At 41.8% G+C, this 20,680-nt stretch overlaps 1 protein-coding gene and 1 non-coding gene across 12 annotated transcripts in view; one reads left to right on the forward strand and one right to left on the reverse strand.

Annotated features, from left to right (window-relative positions):
• LOC138742262 (N-acetyl-beta-glucosaminyl-glycoprotein 4-beta-N-acetylgalactosaminyltransferase 1-like) overlaps window positions 1-20,680 on the forward strand; it is a 710,446-nt gene that overhangs the window by 597,100 nt on the left and 92,666 nt on the right. For all 11 annotated transcript variants that reach the window (XR_011344024.1, XM_069896414.1, XM_069896402.1 and 8 more), the window contains one exon: window positions 19,512-19,612. Coding sequence is in view for 10 of the 11 variants with exons in the window: in XM_069896414.1 (XP_069752515.1) it covers window positions 19,512-19,612 (101 nt within the window). In the remaining variant the exon portion in view is untranslated. The remainder of the gene's footprint in view (window positions 1-19,511; window positions 19,613-20,680) is intronic.
• On the reverse strand, window positions 13,356-13,460 carry LOC138752144 (U6 spliceosomal RNA). Its single transcript, XR_011350408.1, has one exon. It is a non-coding gene; the product is annotated as a U6 spliceosomal RNA (small nuclear RNA).

Raw genomic sequence — 20,680 nt, forward strand, 5'->3', positions numbered from 1 at the left:
CAGGGAAAGGATAGCAACAGTTTTAGTCATTGGACAAGTAATGATATGATGATGTTCTAAGCACATATCCAAGGGTATAAAAAATCACCATAGTGCTGATAACGGCAGAATGCATTCTCCGACTAACATGGTTAGTCGCAAGTGTTACAATCCGGTAATAAAGAACAAAGAACCCTGATTTCGACTCAGCCTGGTGTTTGTCTCACTCATTCATGAACAAAGCAGACCTAACATAAGGCTTATTTTCCAATCCAGGCAACCTCCTGGTAAATCTCCTCTTGCACTGCTTCCACGTCCTTCTGAAAATGAGGTGGCCAGAACTGAACACAGTACTCTATGTGCAGTCTCACCAGAGGATTGTAGAGTTGCAACTTGACCTCTTGATTCAATTCTCCCACTAACGAAGCCCAGCACCCCTTAACTACCCTATAGTGACAGGGTTTCTTTGGTTATGTACGTTTTTCTTTATAATGGCATTCAATAAGGCAAGAAGCAGCAAAGATAGAACTTTAAGCCAAACATATATACTGGAGATGGTGAACAATATCCAACTAGCAACATTGAACTAACATAATTCTAAGGGCTATGTATATACTCAAAACCTGCAAGAGTGCAAAATGAAAATGCTGGAGACACTCAGCAGGTCAGGTAGCCTGTGTGGGGAGAGAAACAGATATGTGAACAGCATATTCTGAATTATTCTGTTGATCCACAGAATTAATATCACCTTGATGGCATGTCTAGCATAGCAGCTAACACGACACTATTACAGCATCAGTGACCCAGGTTTGAACCCGACGCTGTCAGAAAGGAACGTCTGCATGGGTTTCCTCTGGGTGCTCCGGTTTCCTCCAATGTTCCCAATACGTGCGGGGTCAGTAGGTTAATTGGTCACATGGATGAATTTGGGTGGCATTGTATCTCTAAAATAAAAAAAATGAGGATATCTACAGCAATTTTTGTCACTTTATACTGCCTTGCTTTCTCTTTTAAAAACGTATCAAACCCATAACAACACCGGCTTTCTCTGTGCATTAAATTATTCAAGTAGCTATTTACGCTTGATGTAAAATTATGCAATAAACTGACAGTTTACAAAAGCATATAGAAAGTGAACAGCGAATCAGAATACTGAAATCCAACCCCTTCTCTAATCCTCTCAGTACATCACCACTAAACAAACTAAAATCACTATGAACATCGGATTCTGATGAAACCTAATGAACGACATCTCCAGCATAAATGGCAAATCTTACAGTCTTTACTAACGAATGACTTTAACTTTACCATTACCATCTGTGAATGATTTTCCCTATCTGACCTCTGGGCTAGGTTCTGAATAAAACGGTTTCATCCTCAATGCCCTTTCCATTCTCATAACTATTGTCATGGTTCCCTTGAACTCTGGATCCAGCCCATCAGCAGCTTTGCTTGAAGCCCCTTGTCTACTATATGCACACCAAACCATCCAATATTTCAAATGTCTGTAAAGTGCACATTTAAGCCAGTATCTTTAACCAGACAACATGTTCAACAGCAAGCCTCTGGTTCCATGCGCCAAATGTAACTTGGATAAATCTCTGAAGAAGGGCCATGCTATGTTTCTGCAGTATGCTCACGATGACCTCATCTGCAGCCCATGCCACAGTAAACTTTTTTAATATATATTTTTATTTTTCACACTATGAACCTTATCAACCAAAATATGTACAAATGTTTCTCATTAAATTTACACAGTGGTCTTTTCTTCCTTTTTTTTCCCCTTTCTCTCCCTCCCTTCTACCGACCCCGCTTAAAAACCAATAAATATTCGACATATACAATATAATAAAACCATAAAACAATATCTTCACACAAAGGAAAATAAACAAGAAAAATGCAAGCTCTCTCTGATATGTTCCATGTATGGTTCCCAAATTTGTTCAAACATTGTGACTTTATTTTTTAAATTATATGTTATTTTTTCCAATGGAATACATTTATTCATTTCCATGTACCATTGCTGCACTTTCAGGCTCTCTTCTGATTTCCAAGTTGAGATTATAATTTTTTTGCTATCGCTAAGGCTATCATAATGATTTTTTTTTGCACTTTATCCAATTTGAGGCCTAATTCTCTACTTCTTCTGTTACTTAAAAGAAATATCTCTGAATTTTTTGGTATGTTATTTTTTGTAATTTTATTTAATATCTGATTTAGTTCTTCCCACAATGTATTCACTTTTGTACATGCCCAAATTGCATGTAATGTTGTTCCCATTTCCTTCTTACAGCGAAAACATCTATCTGATAATGTTGGATCCCATTTTTTAAATTTTTGAGAAGTAATATATACCCTGTGTAACCAATTATACTGTATCATGTGACATTCTGTTTATTGTTTTCTTCATAGTTCCAGAACATAACCTTTCCCATCCTTCATTTTTTATCTTTATGTTTAGATCCTTTTCCCACTTCTGCTTAGGTTTATAGTTTATTTCATTTTCCTTGATTTGCAGCTTAATGTATATGTTGGTTATAAATCTTTTAATTATCATTGTGTCTGTAATCACGTATTCAAAGCTGCTTCCTTCTGGTAATCTCAAGCTGTTTCCCAATTTATCCTTTAAATAAGCTTTCAATTGATGATATGCAAACATTGTACCATGAGTTATTCCATATTTGTACTTCAACTGTTCAAATGTTAATAAATTATTTCCCAAAAAACAATTTTCTATTCTTTTGATTCCTTTTATCCCCATTCTCTAAAGGAAAGGATGCCTATTGTAAAAGGGATTAGCGGATTTTGCGTCAATAATAATTTTGGTATTTGATCATTCATTTTTTTCCTTTCTAAGTGGATCTTCTTCCATGTATTAAGTAAATGATGCAGTACTGGTGAGCTTTTATATTGCACCAGCTTTTCATCCCACTTATAAAGTATATGTTCTGGTACCTTCTACTTTATTTAGTTCTATCTTAGACCAGTCTGGTTTTTCCCTTGTCTAGTAAAAATCTGATAAATACCTTAATTGTGCGACTCTATAATAATTTCTAAAATTTGGTAACTACAAACCACCTTGATTATACCTCTTTGTTAATTTATCTAATGCTACCTTTGGTTTCCACCCTTGCCACAAGAATTTCCTTATTATTCTCTTTAGTTCCTTAAAGAATTTTTCTGTTAAAGGAATTGGTAACGTTTGAAATGAATATTGTATCCTTGGGAACACGTTCATTTTAATGCAGTTTACCCTCCCTATCAACGTTAGCGGTAATTCTTTCCAATGTTCTAAGTCTTCCTGCAATTTCTTTATTAGTGGCTGATAATTTAGTTTGTATGAGTGGCTTAAGTTATTATCTAACCTGATCCCAAGGTATCAGATTGCTTGAGCTTGCCATTTAAATGGTGATTCTTTTTTAAATTCTGTATAATCCGCATTATTCATTGGCATCACTTCACTTTTATTTGTGTTGATCTTGAACTCTGATATTTCTCCATATTCCTTCAATTTCTTATGTAATTCTTTTACTGATACCTCTGGTTCTGTTAGGTTTGCTATGATGTCACCTGCAAATAAGCTGATTTTATACTCCTCCTTTATTTTTATCCCTTTTATTTTATTTTCTATTCTTATCAGTTCTGCCAAAGGTTCTATTGCTAAGGCGAACAATGAAGGGGATAGTAGACATCCCTGTCTCGTTGACCTACTTAATTTAAAGTGACTCGATACATATCCATTTACTGCTACCTTCGCCAACAGTCCATTATACAATGCTTTAATCCAATTAATATATTTTTCTGGTAGATTGAACTTCTGTAATACTTTAAATAAGTAGTTTTGCTCTACTCTGTCAAAGGCTTTTTCTGCATCTAGAGCAACAGCCATGGTTGGTTTCTTATTTCCTTGAATTGCGTGGATTAGATTAATAAGTTTACAGACATTGTCCGCTGTTCGTCTTTTCTTAATAAACCCAGTTTGATATATTTTTACTATTTTAGGTACAGAATCGGCCAATCTGTTTGCTAATAATTTTGCTATTATCTTATAGTCTAACTTAAGTAGAGATATTGGTCTATATGATGCTGATGTTAATGGATCCTTCCCTGTCTTTGTTATTACTGTAATTATTGGTGTCTTACATGAATCTGGCAAGTTTTATGTTTCTTCTATCTGGTTAATTCTATTGGGAGCCCATCCTCTCCTGGTGTTTTATTGTTTGGCAGCTTTTTTAATTTATCCTGTACTTCCTCTATTTCAAATGGTTTTATTAATTTGTTTTGTTCCTCTTGCAATTTCGGCAGTTCCATTTTAGCTAAAAATTCGTCTATTTTATCATCTTTCCCCTCTTTCTCAGTTTGATATAATTGTTCATAAAATTCCTTAAAATTTTCATTAATCTCTGTTGGATTATATATAATTTGTTTGTCCTTTTTCCTTGATGCCAGTGTCATTCTTTTAGCTTGTCCTGTTTTAAGTTGCCAGGCTAATATGTGCTTTTCTCCCAGTTCGTTATACTTTTGCTTTGTTTTCATTATGTTCTTCTCCACCTTGTACGTTTGTAATGTTTCGTATTTAATTTTTTTGTTCACCAATTCTCCTCTTTTCATTATATCATCCCTTTTTACTAATTCCTTTTCTGTACTTACTATCTACCTTTCCAACTACTCTATTTCCCGATTGTAATCCTTTTGCATCTTAGTCACATAACTTATTATCTGTCCTCTAATGAAGGCTTTCATTGGGTCCCATAATATAAATTTGTCTTTCACTGATCCTGTGTTTATTTCAAAATATGTTTTAATTTGGCGTTCAATAAACTCTAAATTCCTGCCTTTTAAGTAGCATGGAGTTTAACCTCCGTCTATATGTTCTTGGTGGGATGTCCTCCAGTTCTATTGCTAATAATAAGGGTGAATGATCTGATAGTAGTCTAGCCTTATACTCAGTTTTCCTAACTCTCCTTTGAATATGGGCTGACAACAAAAACATATCAATCCTTGAGCAAATTTTGTGCCTACTCGAATAATATGAAAATTCCTTCTCTTTTGGCTACTTTATTCTTTTTACTTGTCTTTTGTCCAGTTTTATCCAACCTTGGGTCCAAATTAAAGTTAAAATCCCCTCTTATCAATATATTTCCTTGTGTGTCTGCAATCTTCAAAAAAATATCCTACAAAAACTTTTGATCCTCCTCGTTAGGCGCATATATATTGAGCAAATTCCAAAATTCTGAGTATATCTGATACTTTATCATTGCATACCTCCCTGCCGGATCTATTATTTCCTCCTCTATTTTTGATTGGTACATTTTTGTTAACTATTATGGCTACACCTCTAGCTTTTGAACTATAGGATTCTGCCATTACGTGTCCTACCCAGTTTCTCTTTAGTTTGTTATGTTCTGCTTCAGTTAGATGCGTTTCCTGCACAAATGCTATATCTATTTATTTCCTTCTTCAATAAATTTAGTAGCCTCTTCCTTTTAATTTGGTTATGTATTCCATTAATGTTTATAGACATACAGTTCAACATGGCCATCTTATTATCTTGCATACACCTCTTTTCCACCTCTTCACCACCTCCATCCCCCTTTTCCTCATTTTCATATCTTAGTTTTCTCTTATTACACTTAATGTACGACAACACATTTAAGACATAAAGTACCCCTGCAGTTCCCACATCCACTAATACCTTAACCCCAAAAGTTCCACCCCCCCCCCCTCTCTGAGTTGACCCATATCCCTTGCCAGGCAAGATTGCAATCTTGTTTGCAGCGTCAACTGATTTTGCAGTGACAGTTATTCCCCCTCTACCCAGCCCTCTCCAGAAAACACTTTTTTTTAACACATATAACAAAGCTCTCTCTCTTCTTCCCCCCCCCCCCCCACTTTACTCCCTTCCTTCCCTTCTGCCACAGTAAACTTATTGGACTTTCATGCCTCTAGCTTTACTATGCTTCTTTCCATATAATTAGGTCCACATGGCTCTGACCTCCCCTGGGAACTCAGTGCTATTATTTGCTCTCAAGGATATCTCCACTTGTTTCAAGTAAAGAGAAAATGCTGTATGGCCTCCATAATTTTGCAGCTCACAAAATACCTCCCATATCTACCTTCAGCCACCGTTACCTCTCCCCAGTGAACCCTACTCCATTCACTAGCACTTGGGAATGATCATGTTCCTTCCTCCTCTGCTTTTCCTTCTCAAGCAGTGGGTGTCCTTCCTGTTTTCTAGCATCCTGCACCAGTCCTCTGCTTCCTTGGGGTCTCAAACCCCCTCGAGGCCACTTGCCAGCACAGGTGCCACCATCTTGGGCCCAGACCCTGTGATCATGGGATTTTACAATAAAACACCCACTGTCTCCTTTAACAGGCTGCTTAAAGCCTGTATGGATCCATCAGATATTCGACTGGGAGGTTGAAAACTATGGAGGAGCGCTGTTTCTCAGTCCTGCTCCCTCCTGGTCCGAGCTCATGACCTTACTTTTGGGAGACAAGATGGCAGTAAGATTTTCAGGGACTGAACTCTCCCATGCAATCAGGAGGGAAAAATGGAGATATGCACAGAGAATCTACAGACATCGTTGTGACATCGCTATCACGGAGCACAGGTGGCAGGGTATTAAAACCATAACTGACTATAAAGTAACCCTGCTGGGCAGCAACAATGATGTCTCCCTTCTTGACAAGTTGAATACAGTTTGATGAGGAAAACAAGTTGACATCAAGGAAAGCCTCATCTCCCCCTGAAGAATAGACACCCTGCATAGCCGCAGCTGAGGTGAGAAAGTTCCTATCTAGGGTGAGCCGACGCAAAGCAGGAAGTCCAGATAACCTACGGTAACTGAAGGCCTGTGTGGTCCAACTGATGGAGGTCCTAACGGACATCTTCAACATCTCACTGCAGTAATCCACTGACCCCCTGTGATGCACGGCTGCAACAGTAAGCAGACACAAAACTCAAGAAAGACTGTACCAGGCTTTATTCAGTTAAAAGTGGAGCTACAGTGGTAGCTGTACCAGTGATTCCTGAGTGACTGGCTCAGGAGGGGCTGGCTCAGGATTATATCCTGGGCGGTTGATTGACAGCTAGCCAGGTGGAGTTTGGTCTATTCAGGTCAGCTGATTGACAGTCAGCCAGGTGTGGTCTGTCCTCCGGTGATCTTACTGCAGGTACAGAGATCGCCTCCTGCAGTCGGCTAGTGGTGTATCACCACACCCCGTAGGTTTCAAAACAGCCATCAACATCATCCTTGTGCCTAAGAAAGCGATAGTATCTGGACTAAAAGACAACTGACGGTGCCAATGACAACCACAATCATGAAGTGCATTGAGTGGCTGGCGATGTAATGCATCAAAATGTGCATTCAAGCAACACTGGCCCCATTCCAGTTTGCTTCACTTCCAAACTGGGCCACAGATGGTGCAATACCCTAACCCTCTACTCTGTCCTGACCCACCTAGAGAACAACGCCTCATATGCCAGGCTGTTGTACGTTGACTTCAGCTTGGCATTTAACATGATAATGCTTCAGAGGCTGGTGGATTAATTGTCCTCGCTAGGACTCAACACCCCTCTCTGCATTTGGATCCTGGATTTCTTTATTGAAAGTCCACAGTCTGTCTGGGTTGGTGGCAAAACCTCAAGCTCCATCACACTGAGTACTGGCGCTCCTCTGGGCCGTTACTATTCATGGAACTGACTCATGACTGCACTGCCATTTTCAGCTCCAAGATGCTCATCAAATTTGGTTCATCAGCAACAATGATGAACCACATTACAGAGAGGAGGTTGAAAGGCTGGTAAAAATGGTACGAGAATAAAAACCTGAGAATCAATGTGGAGATGATTGTGCGCTTCAGGAGAATGAAGGTCGACAATTCTCCTCTACACATCAAATGGCTCCACCATGAAGAGAGAGGAGAGCACAAAGTTCCTTGGCTTGCATGTGAGGGATGATCTATCCCAGGACTCACAACATCGTTGTCAGTCAGGAAGGTGCAGCAGCACCTACACTTCCTAAGGAGGCTGAGGAGGGCAAGGCTACAGACCCCCATCTCGGCAGCCTTTTACAGGAGCACCATTGAGAGGGTCCTGTCTGGCTGCATCACTGTAGCTGCCAAACATCAGAGTGGAAGTCCATACAGAGGATCTCTAAAACATCCAAGAGGGTCATTGGGGTCTTCCTTTCCTCTATAGTCAACATTTATTGGGAACATTGTCTAAAGGGGATTCAAGGAATTAAAGAAGTCCCCTTCCATCCAACGCACCATATCTTCAACCCTCTTCCATCAAAAAGAAGGTACAGGAGCATCAAAATCAGGACGACCAGGCTGGGGAATAGTTTCTTCCCAAAACCTGTGAGATTGATAAACAGTATCCTGTATATTTATATATTTATTTTGATTATTTATACGTTCATTATGAACTGTTTTTGTGCGTGCACCTGGTCTGGAGAGTGGCTGTTTCGTCGGGTCGGATATGCGCAATCAGATGATAATAAACTTGAAATTATGGTAATTTCATTTATGAAGTGCTTTAGAATATCCTTCTATGATTTAATAGGCCATATAAAAAACAAGTTGTTTCTGCTAGATTTGGATACACACATCTTATGATGAAAAATGCTATTGCATTGTACTGCAATATCACATCACTTTTGATGGGATATCTTTTGCATTGTGCACATCTCATGGAGAAAATAATCATCTATTTACATCTATTTTAGCGTGCAAAATAGTCAACAGAAGAATGATCTGCTCCATTACAATCCTCATAATTTTTAAAATCTACTAACCACCATATGCTGTCCTTTTCAAGACATTCCCTGCATTCTTTAACTACCATCAAGAAGACAGTAAGAGGAAGCAATCTTGACAAGTCCCTCTGCTCGTGTCTAAAAAAAGAGGTGATGAATCCAACAGCAAGGAGTCTTTCAACCCGAATCACCTTCAGATGTTCACCTTGCTTCTCGATGGACAGTAGCAGTTTCCTTAGCCAATTGGTTTAAAATTTTGGATCGGGTGCTCAGTCAAGTTCACGTTTTAAGGGAAAATATCTGCTGATATCAAAGCAGAGCAATGCTTTGCATCTGGGTATTTTAAAATTAATGCTGGACAGTTATTCAATGTATTCTTGACCTTTCAATAAAAGCTGCTTGGGGTTAATTCAGGTCATTTTAATTTGATTTTACGAATAACAACATCAAAACAATAGCAATGCCACTCGGAATCATATCTGAGGTGACTTTTACAAAGAATTGATAAGAATGTGCTGCTTTTTCAAATGCCGTGGAGCAATAATCTGCAGAAGCTCGTTCAAATCATGAAAAGCTGGGAGCAGCAGGGTTCTGAGTAAAAGTGCAAAATTTAAATAAATTTGGTGTGCAACCTTTTGCTAACAGAAAGTAGAGTGCCAGAAATGCTTGGCAACGCAAGGAAGAAAGAGATAAATCAGTGCAATCTTGTTTCCCAGCTTAATATCGTTCTATCCTCATTATATGAATTTAAACAGATGGTAAAGATCACTGATTTAAGATTACAGGAAGGTGCTGTTCTTGAAATAAATCACAATTTTACAATTTGCACTCTTGCTCATTGATATTTATCCGTAAAGGAAACCTGAAAAGAGCTCAGAAACACGATATTATTATGATATTGTTTTTGGCTATGGAGGCTTTACCTAATGAGTATCCTCTGGTTCACGTAGGACAGAGACAAAGGCAGTTTCTTCCCTTTTTTCCTCTTCAGAAAATAGTGTCTTCACTTTCACTTCATCCTGGTGAGGACCTGTTTTGATGAACGCATGGAGCTGAATGTACTGTGACTGTATGTGTTTGTCTCCATCATTGGATGCCGAAAGCTAGGCCCTCTTCTAAGATCTGTCATGTGAAAAGGTGAATAACTCGAGCATTTTCTTGGAGATTCCTTAGAAAAGTTCAATGGTTCGACCCATGTCATCTCAAAAAGGAAACAGAAGGCTTTTAGGATGGCATTGAGTCCAAGTCCATAGGCCAAGTGTAGAGAGGATCAGTGTGACATACCACCTTCCAAGCTATGCATTTCATCTGTTCTGTAGGTCAGCACCTGTCCCTCCTTTCTTTAAATTCATTCAAAGTATGTGGACTTTGCAAGCCAACCTCATACTCAATTGGCCATGAGAAGTTGTAGTGAGTTGCCTTCTTCATCTGCTGCAGTCCCACAATCAGGGCCAGTGCCAGACTATTTTAAGCCCTAAGCAAGTCCAACTACTTGCACACCCCCCAAAAAAAAATTAAAGTCTTACCTGCAAATGTTCAAAGGGTTACCGCAGGAATCAGATCCATCCACCCAGGGTTTAACGTTGACCAGGAGCTCTGGGGGGGGAAGGGAAACAGCGAGGGTGGGGGGGGAGCAGGAATGGGGCAGGAGAAATGGGGTACCAGGGACTGGTGAGGAGGGACAGGACACTGTGGGAGGGTGGAGCGGGAATCGGGAGAGAGGTGCAGGGTGGCATGGGGGGAACAGGGACTGGGGTTGGGGTGGGAGAATGGGGACCAGGGAAGAGGGGGAAATGGGGACCAGGCAGGGAGGGGAGAACAGGGAAGGAGGGTGAAACAGGGATGGGGAGGGGGGAGTGGGGACTGGGAGGGGAGAGAGCAGGGAAATGGGGACCGGGGATGGAGCGGGGAATCGGGGGGAGGGGTGGTGAACAGAGCAAAGACCACAGGGAGGGGTGGGGGGAAAGAAAAGAACAGGGCGGGTTGGAGCGAAGAGAGAGGGAGGGATGTGCTGGGCTCCAGCAACCCAGCACAGAGCCAATCTGGCCAGAGCCAAGTGAGGGCATTTGCAGCCCCCCCTCCCTCCCTCAGGGAGCCACTATCCCAATGCCCTTCCTGAGCCCCTCACTCACTGGACTGCTAAAAAAAGTGATGTGATATTGCAGTACAATGCAATAGCATTTTTCACCATAAGACGTGTGTATCATAAAAAAAAAAGCCTGACTTGACCATTGTATGTTTGTTGGGGCACTTGAGCTGAACTTGTCCCTCACTAACTGCGCCCCACTGTGGTCTGCACTCTAGGCAGATGCCTAGTTCGCCTAATGGTAGCGCCGGCCCTGCCCACAATGTCAATAGGGTTGGAATGATGGCTGACAACCATAACCACCTTCCTTTGCGCAAGGTGTGATTATTATTATCATTTCATGCCCATTGACTATTTTTACAGAGTTCCCTATCACCACACTCGGTAAAAGAGAGGGGCAGTCAACATTAGTGCTCGAATTTCACTTGATTGCCCAAGTTTAGAAGTCAAGTTTATTGTCATCTAATTGTACAAGTACAACCCGACGAAACAGTGTTCTCCGGTCCTCTTTGCAAAAACACTACCGGACATAACACTCATACAGACAAATAATGCATATGCAGGACATGTATTATAGCTTTAAAAATGAATAAATAAATATTGCTTTGTGCAAATGAGGGGCTCAGATGGTTAGTGTGAGCAGTTCCTTTGGTTGTTCAGCGTCCTCACCGCTGGTTGTGATCGGCTCTAGAGCAGCATGGTCAAAGAGTAACCCAACTTACAACATCCCTGGCCAGGTTATTGGGAATTACCACTTCATAACACCTTCCATAATGTTGCTGACGACTGAGAGTAGATTAATTGTGTAGCAGTTTGGATGGATAGATTTTTAACTGTTTTTGTGAACAGGGCATTCCTGTGCAATTTTTCATATCATCGGCTAGTTACTGGTAATTTAAATGCACTGGAACAGCTTGGGTTGAGGCAGAGCCTTTTCTGGATTGTAACAAGGCTGAGATATCTATCCTGAAGTTTTTTTTAAATCTAGTGCTCTCACCTGTTTCTTTGTTATGGCACAGAATTAATCAAATTGATTGAAGTCTGAGATCTGTGACAGTGAATGGAGCTCCAAAGGAAGCTAAACTGTATGATACATTTGGAGCTAATGATTGAACATGCTTGTTAATAGGACATACTTGTTGGGCCCTGGCATAATTCAGGATGAGGACAGGGAGCCTCCTTTACCTATTGGCTGAGGACCACCATTCACAGCTAGATGTGGCAGGAGTACAAAGCTTTTTATCTGACCCATTGTGGGGATCACTTGGTCCTAACTACTGCAAATTCTTCCATTGTTTAGCACACATAAGTTCTGCATTCCAAGTTTACCAGGTTGGCACCTCTTCATTGCATGCTACTCTGCACTCTTCATTGAGCCAGGGTTAATTTTCTGACCATTATACAGGCAGTCCCCACGTTGAAAATGTCCGATTTACAAACAACTCATAGTTACGAACTGACAAGCTGGCCAGAAGGAGAATGATGCCTGCTTCTGGTTTGAGTGGAGTTCACTTTCCTTTGGCTCGCTGCCCCGTTGGTCGTCAGGTGGCCAGTGACATGCATCCGCTGTCAGGCTAGGCCACGTACATCAAAGCAGTGGGTGGGCAAGGGAGGAGGGGAGAAGAAGAAACAGGGTGTGCCATCATGAAGCTTCCAGTACCATCACAGATCAGTGTGGGGCCACCACTCCCCCTGCAAAATGGCGGTAGGGAGGGGGGAGGGAGTGAAATAGCCGGGTGCAACATTCAAAATTGAAAGTACCAGTAATGTAGCCATCTTTCTGTCATCTTCTCCTGTAATTTGTAATCATAATCATATGATCGTATGTAGTTAATTTTATTATTGGATGCACAATACTCTATTATTACCTTCATTATTATTATTATTATGTTCTGCATTATTCTGTTTAAGATATTTTAGTGTATTGGGAAGTATTGGTTATATGCATAAAAAGGTAATATATATACTATATACTAAGATGAACATTTGACTAACTGACACTAAATAAGGACCTACATATTGGTTCCGACTTAAATACAAATTCAGGTTAAAGACAGACCTGGGTAATGGAACTTGTATTTAACCCGAGGACTGGCTATAATAACAAAGCGGGGGGGTTTTCTTGTGTTGAATTCTGCAGCAGATCCCATGGGCTTGAAAGACTGATTCCTTATCATGTAATTAGAATCACAAAAACCTGAAACAGACATTTCAAAGATCTTAATTGTAATCTCTCATGAGGAAGCTTCATGAGAGGGCATGTTAAATGTTTGATTAAATGTATAACTGCAAAGTCTACTTCTGTAAAAAATTTGTATTATATTTTTATCTATAAATTTATAACTGATCTAATTTTATATAACTATTGGATGGTTCATATGGGTTCAGTTCTGTATAAGGAAAGGCAATGTAGAGTACATGATTGAAGAACTGAGTGCACTTGGTGGTATGACCTTATGATAGTGCTGTACCAGTCTCCACTGGTTAATTTGAGAATGATCTTCTTAAATTCAGAAAGCTTTTTTTTGAAAAATATGGAACACCACGAATTTGTGTGCCATCTTTGCACAGGGGCCGTGCTCATCTTCTCTGCATCGTTCCAGTTTCGATATAGGTGCTGCAGAAGCGAGCTCAGCTCTGTTGGATGATACTTGCAGCAGGGCCAAAAACAATTCGTATCCTGGGTTATTGTCTGCAAGGCTAAAATATGCTGAATATGCTTTCTGTATAGCAGTTAAAGGTCGATAAACGTGACAGGTAATAAACACATGGTGTGAGCTTGCAGGCGCCTCAGATTGAAGAGACTGCCATCCGTGCGGTACTGGATGTAAACAGCGTCTTCATTGTTGGGGTCTTTCATGGCTTGGTTCAGCATCATGCTGAAGAAGATTGAAAAGAGGGTTGGTGCGAGAACACAGCCTTGCTTCACGCCATTGTTAATGGAGAAGGGTTCAGAGAGCTCATTTCTGTATCTGACCCGACCTTGTTGGTTTTCGTGCAGTTGGATAATCATGTTGAGGAACTTTGGGGGACATCCAATGCGCTCTAGTATTTGCCAAAGCCCTTTCCTGCTCACGGTGTCGAAGGCTTTGGTGAGGTCAACAAAGGTGATGTAGAGTCCTTTGTTTTGTTCTCTGCACTTTTCTTGGAGCTGTCTGAGGGCAAAGACCATGTCAGTGGTTCCTCTGTTTGCGCGAAAGCCGCACTGTGATTCTGGGAGAATATTCTCGGCGACACTAGGTATTATTCTATTTAGTAGAATCCTAGCGAAGATTTTGCCTGCAATGGAGAGCAACGTGATTCCCCTGTAGTTTGTAGAAACTTGTCCGTGAACTACTCTTTGCAGATGATGCCGCTTTAGTTGCCCATTCAGAGCCAGCTCTTCAGCGCTTGACGTCCTGCTTTGCGGAAACTGCCAAAATGTTTGGCCTGGAAGTCAGACTGAAGAAAACTGAGGTCCTCCATCAGCCAGCTCCCCACCATGACTACCAGCCCCCCCACATCTCCATCGGGCACACAAAACTCAAAACGGTCAACCAGTTTACCTATCTCGGCTGCACCATTTCATCAGATGCAAGGATCGACAATGAGATAGACAACAGACTCGCCAAGGCAAATAGCGCCTTTGGAAGACTACACAAAAGAGTCTGGAAAAACAACCAACTGAAAAACCTCACAAAGATAAGCGTATACAGAGCCGTTGTCATACCCACACTCCTGTTCGGCTCCGAATCATGGGTCCTCTACCGGCACCACCTACGGCTCCTAGAACGCTTCCACCAGCGTTGTCTCCGCTCCATCCTCAACATCCATTGGAGCGCTTACACCCCTAACGTCGAAGTACTCGAGATGGCAGAGGTCGACAGCATCGAGTCCACGCTGCGCTGGATGGGTCACGTCTCCAGAATGGAGGACCATCGCCTTCCCAAGATCGTGTTATATGGCGAGCTCTCCACTGGCCACCGTGACAGAGGTGCACCAAAGAAAAGGTACAAGGACTGCCTAAAGAAATCTCTTGGTGCCTGCCACATTGACCACCGCCAGTGGGCTGATAACGCCTCAAACCGTGCATCTTGGCGCCTCACAGTTTGGCGGGCAGCAACCTTCTTTGAAGAAGACCGCAGAGCCCACCTCACTGACAAAAGGCAAAGGAGGAAAAACCCAACACCCAACCCCAACCAACCAATTTTCCCTTGCAACCGCTGCAATCGTGTCTGCCTGTCCCGCATCGGACTTGTCAGCCACAAACGAGCCTGCAGCTGACGTGGACTTTTTACCCCCTCCATAAATCTTCGTCCGCGAAGCCAAGCCAAAGAAGAAGAAAAGAATAAACACATAATTTATATCATCATGGCACTGTTTAGTGCTGAATCATTAAACTTGTAACTCACTCCATCGTTCTTTGTGGAAATACAAATATAAAAAATAAATAGTCCAAGAAACTGCCATATCCCTTTTATCGGTGCAATTTCCCCTGAAGCAGCACTTCTACCTCTTTAATATATGCTTATTTTTGAACTGAGTGATTTTATCCTATTTCAAACGGTGACAGAGTACTGGAGCTTTGCTACCCAATGGAGCAGTTGCTGCAATGGGACTCGTGCTCATTGCCAGTGGAAACTCATCTAATTCATTCCCACATTGCACCTATCACTGCACCTCCTCCAGTCTGGCAGCGCATTGTTAAAAGAGGATAATAAAACTAAATGATTCCTCAAAATTAATGCAACCTTTTTAAAATCATGTCACTGTTTAGTGCTGAATCATTAAAAGGTAAATGGACCCGGGCCACTAAATTCTTACGGCCTTCATGGTGACGCTGCAGAGCAATGGCTTGTGTGTTGATTGGAATGGTGGACTGTGATGTGGACTGTGAGCCTCCGTCAAGGAGCTGACAGCAAGCTGTGTTGTTCTCAAAGAGCAGCACGCAGCAAGAGGACACAAGGACTGAAAGAATCCCTTGGCCCTGAAGACCTGGCAAGCAATGATTTTGGAGAAGAGTATGACACTTTTGCGTTTAGGTTTCAATTGGGTAGAGAGGAAACAGAGGCAGATGTTTGCAGCAAAATAGGATCAAGTGTAGCGGTGGCTACTCTGCTCCTGCAATAACACACACAACCAGACGGATTGAGCTCAGTGAGCAGACTGGTTTATTGCAGGCTGCTGGGCTGCACTTCTACTCCCGGCCCAGACCTGGCTGAGGACCATGCTGGAGGGCGCTGACGTCACCCGGGCGTCACGTGGTCCCCCAGCGCGGGTTTCTGAGCCCTGTGCTGGAAGGAAGGGAAACCCCCGACAGTGCCATTTTGGCTGGCTACCCCGCCACATGGCTTACAAGCGGGTCCAGTTCACCTGCCTTGAGGTGAGCCGCCACACAAGCAACATTTATTAAAATATTGGAACTTGATCTGGGTAAAGTTTCATGTCATTGCTTCCTCTTTGATTAGAACTACAATTGCCATAGTTTGGTCTGAGAGGAGTTCAACGTTCAGCTTTCTTGTCAGAATAGATACATAACCTCACATAAAAACCTGAGATTTTTTTTCCTGCAGGCCAGCAGAATTTCTAATTAATGGTAGTGCAAAAAAAACTGTACTCAAGAAAATATGTATATATAAAAACAAATAAATGTTCAATAATAAATAATATGCTAAGTAAGAGGCCTTAAATGAATCTCTGATTGAGTGAACATGCCGGATCGCCCAAAGCCTGAGCACATATCTTCAGTTTATCCTTTTCTGCAATGTGTCTTTGGTTACAACTGAATGGCATCATGTCACAACACAGCATGGTACAGTACCTTCCTTGCCCAAAATGGCCAGCCCCATGTCACCAGAGACTGGAAGCTAAAAGAGTTAGAGGAGAGATCACAGGTCAGGGAAGCTCTTCTAACCAGGATGTACGGCATTATAAATTTTAAAAAAACAACTGAGCAACTCTATGTTTCTGTGGAAAAAAAGCACTTTCCATCTCCACAAACAATTCTTGTGGATTGGAATGTGAATCTGTGGCAGTGCTTTCCACGGACACTTGTGGAAGCCATCAATGGGAAAATGGCTCTTTGTCCAGAGATCTAGGACACTACACAAGGAATAGGTAGAACCTGAGGAAAGCCACCTCCCAGTCAAAGTGGAGGCAGCAAAGTTTCACACCCAGATGAACTCAATACCCCTATGCCCGATTTGATCACCAGAACAAGGAAGAACCACTGTGCACCTCCAAGTTGCCTGATGATTCTCTACCCTCAGGATCAAAAGATGACATGTAGGCTGCCTTCAGGAGAGTGAATCTATGGGAAGCATCCAGTCCAAAGAGAGTACCTGGCCAAGTACTGAAAAGCTGTGATGACCAACTGCCCAACATATTCACAGATATCTTCAACATCTCACTCGGACAGGGAGTGTATTGTGACCTTTATAATCGCTTTTGAGAACATGTAGCAGGTTGTTTTGACTTGTTCATTAATATGTCCGTTTCAATAGCATTGAGTTTTCCACTGTTTATTTGTACTCTAAACAGTAAACTGTTCTTTAAAACAATTAATAAATGGATAATAAGATATTAATAAATTCAAAAGTACACAGTCAAAGAAATTGTCCTAACTCTGTGTTCTCAATTCTAACACCACAATTCCAATTCAAAACTAAACCACTGTTCCTCTAAGATGGTTGAAAACACAGCTTTTAAACTTGACTGTAACTATCCGAACACTCAAAGGAATGTCAGCAAATTTCTGCAGCTGCTAGAACTGGCAAAAAAAAAATGTTTACAAATTATTTTAACCCTTTCAGTGTGGTATCCACCTGTTTCAAACAGGCCTCAATTGTACAGGTGCCCAAGATGTGTGTGATAACCTCCTAAATAACCATTGACGAGTGGCACTCACATCCACAGTGATGAAGTGTTTTGAGAGTCTAATTGAAGCATATCAGCTCTTGTCTAAGTAGCATCATTGGATCTGTTCCAATTTGCCTACCACAGCAACAAGTCTATGCCAGATGCCATCTGACTGGCTCTACACAAAACCCTGGAACTCCTGGACAGCTAAGACACATACATCAGGATGCTTTGGTTCAGCATTCAACACTATCATTCCCTCAAAACTGATCAGCAAACTCCAAGACTGGATCTTGGATTGCCCCACCTCCAGACCTCAATCAGTGAGGATTGGCAAGAACATCTCCTCCACAATCTCCATTAATACCAGAACACCACAGCGCTGCATTCTTAGCCCCCTCCTCTCTTCGCTTTACTCCTATGACTGGATGCCTCAGTTTGACAACAATTATGCCACCGTAGGGAGCTGCATAAAAAGGGTGTGGAGTCAGTACACAAGAGGGAAATTGAAAATTTGGCTGAATGGTGTACTAACAACAACCTTGTGCTCAATGTCACCAAAACCAAGGAGCTGATTGTGGACTTTAGGAAGGGAAAACCAAAGGTGTACGATCCAGTGATAATTGGGGGAATCAGAGTTGGAGAGAGTAAACAAAGTAAAATTCCTGGAATTCACTATATCGGAGGATCTTTTCTGGACTTAACACACTAATGTCATTGTGAAGAAAGCATATCAGTGCCTCCACTCCCTCAAGAGTTTGTGGAGGTTTGGTATGACATTGAAAACCTAGGCAAGTGTAGTGGAAAGTGTGCTGACCAGCTGCATCTCAGCCAGCATGTCTCAGGCAAAACTCTCCCCATTATGGAGAACATCTATAGGAAACACTGCTGTCCGAGAGCAACAGCAATCATCAAGGATTGACACAACCCAGGACATGCTGTGTCACATTGCTGCCATCTTTTGTACACATATCTTCCTCTTGACTTCAGTTTGCTCTACCGATTAGTGGAAATTTTGGCTGCAAGAAAAGAATCTCAGGGTTGTATGTGATGTGATGTCATGTATGTACTTTGTGAGTAAATCTGAGCTTTGATATTTAAAGCAGAAGTAGACAGGTTCTTGATTAGTAAGGGTTTAAAAGGTTATGTATGGGGAGAAGCCATGAGCAGGTTTGAGAGGTATGATTTGTATGGTGGAGCAGACTTAATGGGCCGAATGGCCTAATTCTGCTCCCACATCTACGGTCTAAAAGATCCCATGGCACTTCCTGAAGAGGAACAGGGGTGTTTTTTCCCTCTTGTCCAGTTGATGAACGTGACTCAACTAATGTGGCTAAATAACCCAGTTTTCTGCGATTATTTCATCGTCAATTGTGTGATCTTGGCCTCCAGCATTTCCCCATTACACTTCCTTAAAAGCCACCTTCGAGTCAGTGCAATGGAAAATCCTGAATTCATGCAAGGTATGACATGTCTTCCTTCAGCATGTTTTTGATCTGGTTGTTGAGGTGCTCCTTTAGAAAGCTGAAGAAACAAAGCATAAACATAACAGTAGAACAGTGAAATCAGTCATTAGTGCAAATGTAAGAGAAAGTGAATAGAATTTTACAAATGTCATTCTGGTCTTCATGCGTGCAGGCACTATTTTCTGATTATTTCCCCCAGCCCTTCTCTCCCTCAAAAGTTACGGCAGCAGCAGGCAGTTTTGGAGCTTCACATCCTGAATGATTTCATGGTGTTGTTTCATTTTTCTCATTGTATGTATAACGTAATTCAAAGGAATCATGTTCAAGACTGATTACAGGAATCGGGACAGTACTTACCATGTTATTTGTGTATTCCTGCAGGTCTACTTGTCCTTTGTCTACCCGAATGACTTCACCAGGCTCACTCACATGGAAACGGAAAATAAATGCTTCTACCGAGAGAGCCCCTTGTATTTGGAGAAGTAAGAACACAGGAGTGCATTTTGAATATTAAATATTAGACAACAGTCTAAAAAATGGAGATAACCACAGTGGAGCTGAGCGTTAGTTCCTTAAACGAGGCTTATCAGGGCCATCAGTATAAGGCGTTGATTTAAATTTATAAGATACTGAAAGATAGTTTATTACCTGCAATAGGAAAACTCATGAACTGCAGATATTGTGAACATGGAATGGACTGACTCAGAGTGGTAAGGTTTGGCTCAACAGTCTTTGGCGAGAACAAGTAAGAGATGATAGGAGTTAAAGTAAGAAAGGGCCACTTTTTCAAGGATTCAGCAGGTAGGCACAGGCAAGAGCAGGTTTTAGATGTCATTTTTTTTTCCTCTTGACATAAACAATGGGAAAGGCAGCCAAGGCAGGGGAATGCTCCTCTTGCAGAGCGTGTGTTGAGGCAAGTGAATCCAACTGTAGCCCCTTACAAGCTGAGTTAAGGAACTGGAGATGGAGTTGTATGAACGCCAGATTATTCAGGGGGCAGAAGGGGCGAGAGACAGGAATTATAAGGACACTATCACACCTAGGAGGAGGGTAGATGGCTGACAGTCAGGGGAGGGAAAGGGAACAGGCAGGCAGAGCAGGGCACCCCTGTGGTTGTTCCTTTCAATAACAAGCATACCATTTTGGATACTGTTGGGGGGAAGACCTATCAGATCTCCGACATGGAGCCTGGTCCAGTGGCTAAGAAGGGAAGGGAGGAGAAGAGGCGAGCTGCAGTGATAAGGGATTCCATAGTTAGGGGAACAGATAAGAGGTTCTGTGGAGGAGATCGAGTATTCCAGATGGTAGGTTGCCTCCCTGATGGTAGGGTCCAAAATATTGAGTTCATGGCATTCTCATGAGGGAAGGTGAGCACCCAGATGTCGTGATCCATATAGGGACCAATGATGTGGGTAGGAAAGGTGAGGAGGTCTGGCAAGGAGATTTCAGGACGTTAGATGCTACGTTGAAGGACAGGATCTCCAGGGTTGTGATCTCAGGATTGCTACCCATTTGTCATGCTAGTGAGGTTAGAAATAGGATAATTCAGC

The sequence above is a fragment of the Narcine bancroftii genome, chromosome 1, assembly GCF_036971445.1.
Source record: "Narcine bancroftii isolate sNarBan1 chromosome 1, sNarBan1.hap1, whole genome shotgun sequence".
Taxonomy (NCBI): domain Eukaryota; kingdom Metazoa; phylum Chordata; class Chondrichthyes; order Torpediniformes; family Narcinidae; genus Narcine; species Narcine bancroftii.